General features: G+C 32.4%; 1 protein-coding gene across 1 annotated transcript; it reads right to left on the bottom strand.

Moving 5' to 3' along the window:
- Nucleotides 1-168: 168 nt before the first annotated feature.
- On the bottom strand, nucleotides 169-9661 carry LOC110614949 (glucose-6-phosphate isomerase, cytosolic). The gene is made up of 24 exons (XM_021756641.2): nucleotides 9367-9661; nucleotides 9075-9125; nucleotides 8905-8981; nucleotides 8704-8785; nucleotides 8586-8633; nucleotides 8169-8324; nucleotides 7991-8087; nucleotides 7781-7823; nucleotides 5624-5691; nucleotides 5418-5502; nucleotides 5116-5164; nucleotides 4798-4870; nucleotides 4663-4723; nucleotides 4005-4071; nucleotides 3585-3641; nucleotides 3439-3492; nucleotides 3169-3297; nucleotides 2508-2571; nucleotides 2349-2422; nucleotides 1967-2020; nucleotides 1819-1887; nucleotides 1122-1211; nucleotides 899-1006; nucleotides 169-472 (listed from the first exon to the last, which is right to left on the bottom strand). The coding sequence occupies exons 2-24, from the start codon at nucleotides 9123-9125 to the stop codon at nucleotides 422-424; spliced, it is 1707 nt and encodes a 568-aa protein (XP_021612333.1). The 5' UTR covers nucleotides 9367-9661; the 3' UTR covers nucleotides 169-421.
- Between the last annotated feature and the right edge of the window lie 3285 nt (nucleotides 9662-12946).

The raw sequence follows: 12946 nt of genomic DNA, 5'->3' as shown, positions 1-12946 counted from the left end.
ACTCAGCTATGGGAGCCATCTGCCGATATCATTAGTCTTTGCCCCTGTTATAGGGATGACTAATGTCCTCACACACTGCTTCCCTTTTTCCTTTTCTTAAGGTCAAGGAAATGATGTTGGCAAAAACTATTAAATGCGTACTAATAAATATATTGGACTCGTTTGAGATGTACCACTGGATGCATCATCTTTTATTTGGTGTTCAAGAACAAAAATCACACAAAAGAGATGTGCTTGTTGAAGTTTTTGCATGCCCTCATGATGGCCATGCCCTAGTTGAAAAAGGATCTTAAAACATTAGGAGGATCTAAAAGACTTGAGGCAAGTGGATACATGCCCTGTCTGTGATATTAAAATATACTAATAAAATGACTTCCAGTTGTTCAGATAACAGTGACCTGAAGTATACAGGTATCCAGAGTCATATCTTCGGTAGAAGAGTCTGAGCATTAGCTGGGACATCCGAACTTTCCTGCCAAGTAAAGTTCAGTTTCAGTGATAATGCCACAATAATGGCCAACATGTTATTGTGCGAAAAAATATTTTCTCACAAAATAAATTATTTTCTATTATTTGGTTGTAATGTTATAAAATAAATGATGTTAAATTTTAGTGGTAGTAATAAGATTTTTCAAGTCTAGAAGATAACTTCTACTTTTACAAGAGAGGAAGTCAATTTTTTTTAAAATGTTTAATTTTTTCTTTGATCAAGAAAATATTTTATATTGATCGATTTTTCTGAATGCCCTAAATATCAGAAAACGCGAAAAATATTTTTCAAAAAATGTGAAACAAATGGAACCTTAATATTATTATTTTATTTTTAACTAACTTCATATGACAGCGCAACATAATATGCTGATCATTTATCTTCTTGAGGGTGAATACTCCCACTTACCTCTAGGTATCTTGTTAGCATTGTTGTGGTGCTGAAGTTAAAGCCCTCGACTGGTTCTCCCTTCGTACGAGATGCATTAAGTTGCTTTCTGACTTGTGTAGCCAATGACTATTAACAAATAGAGGCAGATATGATTAGGTATATTTAAACGGTAGAGTACATATTAATCTGAGCAACACACTCGCATAACACAGAATTAACCACATAATGTATCCTCATTTACCTTCCCTAACTCAACTCCCCACTGGTCAAAAGAATTGATTCCCCATATGAAGCCTTGAACAGCTACTCTATGTTCATAGATGGCCAATAACTGAAATAGAAAGGCAGATTTTATTGCAACTAGGCAGCACACATAGAGCAATAAAAGAATACATAATGGCACCAAGTGAATTATGAGAAACGGAGCATCTCTTTTTTTTTCCCCAAAGAGAAATGGAGCATCTAAGCATGTGAAAACGTGAAATTTGAACATAGAAAATACAGGACAACTGAGTAAGCAGAAAAGCATAGTCAAGAAGCAGAAAAGGGATGAACCCATAACATGGTAAGACCAAGAAGGGTTCTTTGGGGGTACAGACCTTCTACTCCTGTATCATTGGTAATGTGCATTCAATTGACAAGTTCCCAGTCTGAATTACATGTTCTTACACAAATTTTTTGCTTTAGCATGGGAATTTTGTCTGGATTATTAAATATTGGCTGGATTTCAACACAAGTCTAGTAAAAAACAAATTTAGGCAGATATATTGTAAGGTAAATGAACATCTACACATAAATGCTAACTCATCATTTTCATTGGACCATTAACGGAAACTTGATCACAACAATGCAAACTCATACCAGAAAGCTTCCACTCCTAGGTTACTTTGAAAAGGTTATGAATCGACCATTCCACTTATGAGTAATAAACCACAAACCTGTCCAATTTTGTAGGCATCCAATGAGGAAAGCAGAATACTGAGAGAAGGTCTATTCCCAGAGAATGTCTGAAAAAGATAATACATAAGCTAAGAGTAATAATCTGGAAGTAAAGCAAAAATTAATAGAGAGCTGCTAGGACTTAACCTTGTGAGGAATTAGATGTTGCGATACATTCTCTTTTTGCAACTGCTCTGCTGTCTACAAAAGATCAAATTTTGTCAAACATTCAGATGCAAATTAACAATTTCATTATGGAGGAGATGGAAAAACATCTAGTAGTAAAGCATGCAGATATATCTTGCTCTTTTATCTTTCAAGTCTTTTGGTTAGAGGTATTAATGCAAAATCACAAGAAATGGTATGAATAAAATATAATACTTTAAATTAGAAGTTGATTCGGTCCATTATAAACCTCAAGTTTTCAATGAAGATTGAATTTTTTTTTTTTTCCATTAAGAGAAATGTATAGAACCATTGACATGAATTGTGATAACTATAACACTGATAGAAGAGAGCGCAGACATACCTTGCCATAAGCAAGGGCATCTGGCTGTGCAAAAAAGTTAGACATGAGTTCATCATGGTTATTCACAACCTCCCCTGTCAAATAATTATTTTCAAGTCAAACAAGCATACTTATAAATCCTTCAAAACTTGCGTTTCTGATTTTTATAATTAACAATACCTTCAAGGTATACAGGTTGCTGACTCTTCACAACACCAATAAAATCACAGGGAATTACACGCCCCTGAAGATTCATGAAGAATAATAGAATTAATACATCTTGTAATGCATTTCAAATTGAACAAAAGCTTAAATCTGAATTCAGTGGAACAGAAACCCCATGTGGCTCCACAAAAGAAGCAATTCAAGTCAGAATAACGCAGTCATGAGTATACAGATTTTCAATTTTACCAAACAAAATGTGTAAAGTGATGGGAATATGGAAATAAAGTTTGAGGCCATGAAAGCATTATGCATTGATTCTAATGACCAGAGTCAATTTTATGAAAACAGCACATGTAGTCAATTAAATAATCTTGTTCAAAATATAACTTTCATGAACTTAGAGAGCAGAATGCAATTATGGACCATAATCCCAAATTTTATACACCTGAAATAGGAAAGTAAAGTTAAAAGCGACAGTACTCATGCAGAAGCAATAGAATCAGAGAAAAATCTGAAGCCTAAATACTAGGACTTTAATAGCTCCAATGATTATTCGGGAAGTTAAATCTTCCCAAATTGGAACCACAAGGGAACGGATTAATACTCAAGTAAAAAATGAAAGCAGAAGCTCCATGCACTTGTTTGTTGCTAAGAAAATATGATATATGAAAGTCACCTGGTGAATTAGTTGATAAAAGCTGTGCTGACCATTTGTCCCTGGTTCACCGAAATCAATTTCACCAGTTGCAAAGGGAAGTGGCACACCATCAATAGATACCCCCTTGCCATTACTTTCCATGCTAACCTAAATTTAAGTAATTTAACAATGCTTTCAAGGACTATAACAAGCAGAATTCATCCATTTTCTTTCATTCTTTATATAGATAGATAAATAGGTAGGTAGGTAGAGAGAGAGGGAGAGAATTGGGGGCACTGATAAACTTGCCTGTTGAATGTGTGGGGCAAATTTCTCCAACGCTTGGGAGTAAGGTAAGATGGCCTAAAAGATTACTCCAATGAGTTATGAGGTACAAAATTTGAGAAAATAAAGCAAGTTGTAATTCGAATACAGTTCAGTGCAGAAGTACGCACTCTTGCAGGATAACCAAGAAATGAAACATTCCATACACTCAACAAACCTAAAAGTACCTGCAGGTTAAAATTGACATCTAATTAAGAATTGTATAAAGCACACCCAAGATGCCTATCCTGAGAGACCATCAAGATAATCCACCAAAGGATAATGTAGACATTAATCTAATTGCAAATGATATATATCGGGTCAATGAAGGCAAAACATGAAAGACTTGGAGACTTGGAGTAAATCTCGATGAATGAATGCTTTAAGCCTTCAACAATACCAAAATTTTTTGTCATTCAAACCACCAACTGCTTGATTCTCCCTAGAGCACACCCAAATTTAATAGCAATGAACAGAACTGATAGCTAAAAGCCAAACTATTGCCACTAACAGCCACCAAAATAACAAGGTTCCTAGTACTGGGGCCTTACTGGAATGTTTTTCTCAAATGACGCAGAAGAGAAGTGCTGATCAATACTTGATGCCCCTTTCAAGAACCTTTAAACAAGAAAATAAAAAGTTTGTAGTATCTTAGGAAAATGAAGTCATAAATTGTTAAGTTCATGAAGGGGTATATTTAGAAATCATAGCTCTTTATGTACAGAAATAAAAGGAGAATAAGTACATCATGCATCAACACGTCAATCAGGAATTTTCATCATTTTTGCCATTGTTGCTAACAGCCACCAAAATAATGTTGCAAGAGAGGCATCCAAATTTAGCTTCAAAAGACACAAATATTAAATATGACAGTTTGCAGTTTGTTCACGAGGAATAATTTCAACTTAATTCTCATTGCTCCTAGTCCTATCATCAAGGAAAATTAAAGTAATAAATTGCCCAATCATGATTGGCTACAATATGATGTGGCTAAAGAATCTCAAATCATTCCTAGCAACCAAACCAGGAGGGAAAGGAGCAAAATGGAAAAAATAATCCATGGAGAAAATATTATGTACCGTTCAATATTCAACTATTGACAGGAGATGAAAATAAACAAATGTTAAAATTCTCATAAATCTGCAGTTCATGCTGCCCTTAATTGTCAGAAATTCAAATTTCAAAAGTAGAAAGTACAAGTTACCGTACTTCTCAACAATTGAGAAACCGTATTGGAGAGACAAAGGCAATACACCAACAGCACTGCAAACTATAAGAACAATCTAATTAATTTCAAACATCAAACTCATCAGTGTAATCTCAGGACAATGTGAAGGAACTTACCACTATACCTGCCACCAACCCAGTCCCAGAATGCAAAAGCATTAATAGGGTCAATACCAAACTTTTCTACAAGCTGCATTTTTAAACAGAAATAGTTGAAGATATGGACATTCAAATAACAAATCGTTCTCATAAATATAATGTATAGTTGATGTACTTGACCACTTAGAACTACTTTATTCATGGGCACGTCATTTCATCCACATATTAATAGGTAAGAGAGCTGGTAAGACCATGTCTACCAAATTATGCTACATAGAAATGAACAATTGAAAAAAATAAAATAAAAATAAAAAAGAGAAAGAAAGATGACAGTACCGTAAGATTTGTACTAACTGCCACCATATGCTTTGCAACTGCAGAAGGTCTGCAAAAAAAATTACAAACAACTTACATGGTAAATCATGAAAAAGAAAATGATAGTACAATTTCAACATGCATCATAATGCAGCAAGCACTCCCATATAATGGCACATGCCTCATTTAAACTTAGCACGTATTGATTTCCCCACTCCTAAATTTGCTAACAGTTTTTCTTTTAGTTCCAAATTGTTCCATACTGAGCACCGTGTTCTAAGTGATCTAGGGTTAAACAAGGTGTAGTAAGTTTATGCACTTACCCAAGTTCTTTTGAAATCCATGCCCTTAGTGTCCGTGCATTCAGCATAGTTTCAGCAGTAGTAAAAGTTTTAGAAACCACAACAACTACAAAACACCAGGAATAAAAGGAGAAAAAAAAAAAGAATTACACTCAGCCAGAAAACAAAGCTCTACTTGAAAAAAAAAAATACAAAGAGACAAAATAAACAAAAATTTAATTATTTACCAAGCGTGGTTTCAGGACTTAGGCCAGCAATATTTCTAGCAACGTCAATAGGATCAACATTTGCAAGACTGCACCAAATACAAAACAAAAATTACATTGCATCACAGAACAAAATGGATTGATGTGGTCATAAGATTAAGCACGGACATATCCACTTGAAAATGCATTCATTAGAAGAACTACAACTCTTTTGAGAGGATGCCATGTTGCAGTTTTTGCATATATATTAGATATTAACCCTTGTAAATGAACAATGTACAATAATACCACTGGTAGAACATATCTAGCATTTTACATATTCTTAAAATACCCCTACTCTTAGCCAAAAGAGAGACAGAGAGAGAGGGTGGAAGAATAATATGCATATTGCTATCTCTTATTTGTTTCATCATCACTTGCAATGCATAAACACTTAACTAGTTCTGAGCATCCTCCAAAATTATTTGTCAAAATCCTAGCTTAGAGTTTAGACATCTCCAGCTTCAGTGCTTCCTTTATAAATTTATTAATGAAATGTTGTTAGGTTTACCGCAAAAGCAAAGTGTATTCCTATTGTTGAAGGCCCTTTCCGACTCTTCATTTTGCCATGCTGCAAACATGCTGACAAGACAGGGTACGGGTTATGACATGGTATTTGTGTCGGGTACATATTCATACAGTCAGACATTTGATCTCTCAAGATAAAGAGCATATACTTGGATAGAAAATAATTATTCCATGATATTTTGAATGATTTATTTGATTATATTAATTATTTATTTAAGAGTTAATGGCAAAAAAAACCTGTACTTTTGATTTTGTGGCAATTACACCCTGTACTTTTTTTCTACCAATTAAAACTTATTTCAATTGTACCAGGATCACTACTTGTACTGTTAAAAAACTAACGGAATTGCCACATTACTTGCCACGTCATCATCATATCACCACACCATGTCAACAAAGTTTAGAATTAATCGTAAAAAAATCTTGTACTTTACTTTTATTGCAATTCCACCCCATACTTTTATTTTTTACCAATTAAACTTTGTTCTTTTAATGTCTGACCAAATGCACCCTACCGTTATTTGTATAGTTGGAGACTTACAAAATTAGTAAGTTACTCTTTTTTACTATTAAATATATTTAAAAATTACTATTATTATTATTCAATTTTATTTTAATTTAATTTTTATCAATAATTTTATAATAATAATATTTTATCCTGATCTTATTTTGACTAAAATCATTATCAACCGATTTTTTTTTCAATCTATCTAATATGCTTACTATTTAGCATTACTTTTAAAACTATCATTAAGAAAATAACTTTATTAAATACATTAGTTATGAAATATTAAAAAATAATTTAAAATAATATTTAACATGATTCAGTTTGAAAATATTAAAAATAATAAAATAATTTTTTAGGATATTTTTTTTAATTATTCTTTTAACTCTCAAGTATAATATTAATCCATCATTTTTTTAAAATTATACTAATATTTAGAGTGGTTTTAAAAAAATTAATAAAATAAATAATTGTCAAAAAACCTATACTTTTAATTTTGTTGTAATTTTATTCTAAACTTTTAAATTATTACCAATTTTACCTTGAAATTTGCTGATATGGCAATTACGTTAGTTTTTAACGGCACAAGTAATACTAGGGTATAATTGGAGCAACTTTAGAAGGTCAGGTTTTAATTGGCAAAAAAAAGTATAGAAGATAATTCAACAAAATTAGAAGTACAGACTTTTTTTTGCTATTAACTCTTTATTTAAACTATAATTATTATTACACAATTTTATATTTTTTTATTATACTTTATTTTATATAAAGTAAAGTATCTGAGCACTCTTTTCTAAATTTAGATTTACATCCCCGTATTTTCTATTAGAAAGTTGACGAGTCAGAACTAAAATATGTACACGGTTATGACATCCGTATCTGAGTCCAAGTAACATAGGTTGAAGGCAAGTGGACAACAACAAAAACAACTACTACTAAAGCCAAGTGGAAATTTGAAAAAGAACCTGGAACACTGTGGTCTCGCTTTGTGTGGATAAGAGTTTGGAAAACAAATAGATATTCACTCAACCACATCATGCTATTGATGCTTAGATAAAGAAAGAAAGCAAGAAACTGCAAAGTTATAGTGATATATAGGTACTTACAATCGCAGCTGGCGACCTACTGCACATTTGCTAGCCTCTGGGTCTGTAAATTGCCATCAGTAAACAATTAATGCTCCAGGCAAGCTTTCCCATAAAACAAGATAAACTTATATTAGAAAAATACAACTGAACCCCACCCCACCCACCAAAAAAAAGAAAAAAAAAAAGAAAGAGAGAGCAGCAACCTTAATAAAAGAAGAATCAGATTACCTGTTTGAAGAGCAGTGTGTACAAAAAGAGGGCCTAAGAAGCTGCCACCAATACCGATGGCAATAACATTAGTCAGTGGTTTCCCTGTAGCTCCAACCTACCAACATTAGCCTGTTACCATACAATTCGATCAAGAATACTTTATGAATACTTAAAACTCAGCATGACTAGAGCTTACCCACGAACCACTGCGAACCCTCTCAGAGAACTCCTTGATCTTGTCAAGGACATTCCAAACATCTGGTACAACATTCTTGCCATCACTGTTTATAACCGCATTCCTTGCAGCACGAAGAGCTACATGAAGCACTGACCTATTCTCTGTGCTGTTGATCTGAAAGTACCACCCAAACATAAAACAAAACACTCAAACAACTGTAATTTTTTAAGAGTAGTAAGTTCAAAATACATAAATCTGCTCAAACACATTACAAAAATAAATGACATGATGATTTCCCAGTTAAATAAAAAATATGTAGAAGCATTGCCACTCTAACAAACTTTTGAAAAAGAAAGTGAATTTTTAATGGAACCAAATAATGTAAAATAATGTGTGCGTATGAGAGTCCAAATATTGGGTGAAAAAGTGACTTACACGTTCCCCATTAAACATACGATGAATCTTTTCCTTGAGATGCGCTGCCTGCATTAACATAAGAGCAATTATATTACTAGTACACCTTATATCCAACACAGAAAGACCCCAACTTTACCTCTGCCAAGTTGTAAAGCTTATTCACAGTATCAACAGTGGCTTGCTGCCGTGAGTAGTCAAGCACGATTCCATCAAACTCGCTACGTAAACACAATTCATTAGAAAAAAGAAAAACCTTTATCACTCTTGGATAATTGCAGAACCATTTCACTGTAAATCAAATTGTGAAATATAAAAGGAAGAAAATGTAGAAGCATACGCCATCATAGACTTGCATCGATCAGTGTCACTCAATAAATCGCGCAAGTGAGTCTTCTTAATGTCATCAACATGCGCCTACGCAAATGGATAAGTTTAAGGTCAGTCAAATTACCGGTAATAATAATAATTTTGTACAATACAGAATAATGATTCTTTCTCTTTTTTCACCTTCAAGTCCTTCCATGGCTGGGTGTCGGAGATCAGAGCTGATGAAGCCATCTAAAATTTAAATACAGGAAACTTTAGAATCCAACAGAACGTACTTAACCAATCAATTAATAGAACCTAAATTATCTAAAGCCATTAAAAAACTCAGAATTTTGCTGATTCATTGTTTCCATTTTCACTTCCCATCAAGCAATTAACGTCAAATATGTTTAAATCTAACAAATAATCAAATGATCGATCAAATCATCCAATTAAATCGATCGAGGAAGCTAAAGGAGGCCGCCGAAGATACCTGGAGATAGATTGGATATGCTATGTAGAAGAGGATGATGCTGAGAAGAAGTTAGCTTCAATGTTCAAGTGAGAATTGATCGACTGGTGGTTTTAAGGGAAAGCAAAGAAGCTTCCTGGAATGGAGCACGTGAAATGGCGAGGTAAAGACAAGTGTAAGAGTCGAGGCTGGAGGTGAGTTTAAGGGTATTCGATGCGGATCAGATGCAGGGGGCTGGTCGGTTCCGCTTTAACGCCCACGGATTTCGGGCTTGATTGCGACTCGCGTACGGGTTTAGGCAATATGAAAGGTGACCACTGCAACTGCCTGTACCAGTACGCACAGTACTCAATTTTTTTAAAGCCTCGACCCGCAGATTGCCTTCTCGGCCCAACCATTCTCTTTGCCCACTCCAAAATCCATCACGGCCAAATTAAAATTAAATTTAATATTTAGTCAATTATAATAAAAATTAAAATAAAATATTAATAAAATATTAATTGATTGAATATATAAATAAAAATATATAATTATATTTTTATTTATAAAATAATAAATATAATTTATTTTAATAAAATAATAATTATAAAATTATAAAATCATTATAAATAATATTTTATTAATAAAATAATAATTAAATATATTATTTAATAATTATTTAATTATTTCAATTATAAAATTTAAAATAACAAAACTGATAAACAACAATCAAATTTTTTTAAAAATTATTAATCAACAATCAAATCAAATTAAATTTAATCTATCAAAATAAATAAATAAATTCAGTTTAATTATTCGATTATAACTAAATAATACACACTCTATTTCTAATTCATCATTGCGTTATGAGGGTAAGCCTTGTCATATATATAAATATTTTCAATTGTAGGTTTTTATAATTTATTAGGAATGGAAAATATTATTATTATTATTACTATTATTATCATTTTTATTTATCAAAATTAATTATAAAGGGTTAACGGTCTATAAGAGAATAACATTCAATATCGCAGTTTATTTTATTTGGATGATGAGAAATGATATTAATTTTAAGCAATAATTCCCTATATAAATAAAATTTTGTAGAATATTTTCTTTATTATTAAACTGAAATTAGGTAATGTTTACAAATTTATAGGTTGACACAAATAGAACACTAAGTTGAGTTTTGTCTAGAATATCATATGTGTATAGAATGTTCTGTGGTTTTGTTTTCTTATTTAATTGTAATTTGTTACTATAGTTTGCAATAAAATAACTGCTTATTAAGAAAAAAAAAATAATTATGAAAAAATATTTTTTAAAATCTTTTTTTATCAAAGATATAATTTCATTATAAAAAAATGTGCAAATCCTAAAACCTACGTACAAGGAACAAGCCTTTAACCGTAACAAACTATAAAAGCTCAAATACAAAAAATTCTAAAGACTTAACCCACAACTTTGATCTCCAGCTAAAATTCAATAGAGAAGAGAAGTACTGTTCCTCTCTTTGGATGAACAAGCCACCGAAAGAATTAAAAGCCATAGAGGTCAAAATAAAAAGATTTTTCTATACCAATAAAAAAATCATAAAATCTCTTAAAAACTCTCATCTAAATTTAAAGAGATAAAAATTATGATCTTAACAATTTATAGTTTCTAAAAAGGAAGAACCAAGCTCAACAAAGCACATGTAACCACCAGAATCATCATAAATTAAGCAAGCCACATCAAGAACATCATCATTTGAGTCAACAAAAGCCTCATAGATCAATTAGTGCCACCTAAGGTTGTAGGAGTTGTACTCTTAGGCACCCCAAACACTTCTCCTACTTTGCCAACCACCACCATGCCACACCGTTTGCCAAGCTATCTCCACTGCTTTTGTACTAGATTGGAGAGGAATCTCACAAACATACTACCAGAGAACTAATAGAAAAAAAAATCAACACAAATCAAAGACTCTTTTTTGAAACCACAAACATGCAATAAAAAGATAAGAAAAAGTAATAAAAAAAAACCATTCAAAGATAGAGAGAAAACTCACTCTCAACCAGAACATTTTAACTTTTTTGGATAGAATGTGAGAAACCCATAAGTGACGGAAGGAAGTAGACTAGCACTTCCAAAAATCAAACTCACTAAGAGAAAACTCTCTCTCCAGGAAATCTAGAGAGATGATATTTTCTTGCGGACATATAATGTTTACAAAATGATTTTTTTAATAGTATATTTTTTTCTTAAAGAAGCCAAAGCACTTAGATGTAGATCTTCTAATTTTTATTTCAAATGTCACCGTTTGCTCCGAGAAATAATCAGATATGCTATATTGTGCAAACATGAACTAAAAAGATTAAGGTAAACAGTTTAATCCCAATATTATTAAAAAAAAAGAAAAAATTATAATTTAATTTCTAAATATTACTTTACGTCAGTCTCTATATTTAAAAAGTTTAATAAAATATCATTAAACTTTTGACTCCATTGACGATTTAATTCTTTTATCCATTTTTTACCATTTTCGCCAGACCAAAAATAACCAAATTACCCATATTAATTCATTCTTCTTCTTCAAATTGCCAAAACATTTCTCCCACCGACAAATAATTTTCTTAATGCTAGCAACCCGACTCCACATTTAATGGGAATGACAACCATCCAGTCCTTCCCATCAGCAAACCGACGCCGGACAGCCTTTCTTTCTCTCTGGCACTATGCGTCAATAGCTCCTACACACCAAATTGTAATATCTCCTATATTCTTCTCTGATTTATCCCACCATCCATCTCCTCGATATAGGGCCTTCATCTTAGCCAACAGAGGTCCATCGCACGCCCAGCAAACCGACTCCGAATAGCCTCTTTCTCTCTGGGACCATGCATCAATAGCACCTACACACCAAATTGTGATATCTCCTTTATTTTTCTCTGATTTATCCCACCATCGATCTCCTCAGTAGGGCCTTCATCTTAGTCAACGGAAGTCCATCGCATCCCCTATTCTCATAGTGGATGTTGTGGACGGATATACATTAGTATCTTCATGGATTACTTTGGATTGAGGTTTTGATGGGCAATCTTGGAGGTTATGCACTCATGAACAACCATTGCTCTCTTCTTCCCTTTTTGTGGTGGGTGGGGCTGTTTATCGATTCTGGTTGCAATCAATCTCTCCTCTACTTCCGATCAATCTCATTTCTTACTGCCGTATACAGCTTTTCATGAGCAAGTAAATTAGATTTTGGGTTTGATTTGGTAATTGATTGAAGAAATTTTAAACTAGTTTCTTATATTTCAATTTTTTCATTAATTGTAGTTGTTTGATTCTACATGTTATTTGAGTTTTTTTTTATTTGGATTTTAATTGATGCTTTTAAATAATGGTTTGATGGATGAGATATCTTGTCTCTCCTATTGGTTCAATATTTACTGTTTATGTTATTCCAACGGTAGAGTTGAATAGAATTGGAGGAGTGAATTCTCTTATTATAGGAATGGTAGTTTAGAATTTTAAAAATTTTCTCAATTTTCATTTATCACAATTTTAATGGAAAAAGAGGGTGAAATTAAATGAAAAGATTATTTTGTTGATGGAGAGAACATTTATAAATAATGATAAT

This window comes from Manihot esculenta, chromosome 5 (genome assembly GCF_001659605.2).
Source record: "Manihot esculenta cultivar AM560-2 chromosome 5, M.esculenta_v8, whole genome shotgun sequence".
Lineage (NCBI taxonomy): Eukaryota > Viridiplantae > Streptophyta > Magnoliopsida > Malpighiales > Euphorbiaceae > Manihot > Manihot esculenta.
This window is presented reverse-complemented; position numbering and strand designations above follow the sequence as displayed.

What these genes read in the sequence shown, in the direction of transcription:
- LOC110614949 (XM_021756641.2), bottom strand. Translation starts at nt 9,125, where the DNA reads ATGGCTTCATCAGCTCTGATCTCCGACACCCAGCCATGGAAGGACTTG. An exon ending in AACATCTAATTCCTCACAAG is followed by an intron (nt 1,888 to 1,966) that starts GTTAAGTCCTAG and finishes TATCTTTTTCAG; the next exon opens with ACATTCTCTGGGAATAGACC. An exon ending in ATGCCTACAAAATTGGACAG is followed by an intron (nt 1,212 to 1,818) that starts GTTTGTGGTTTA and finishes TTTCTATTTCAG; the next exon opens with TTATTGGCCATCTATGAACA.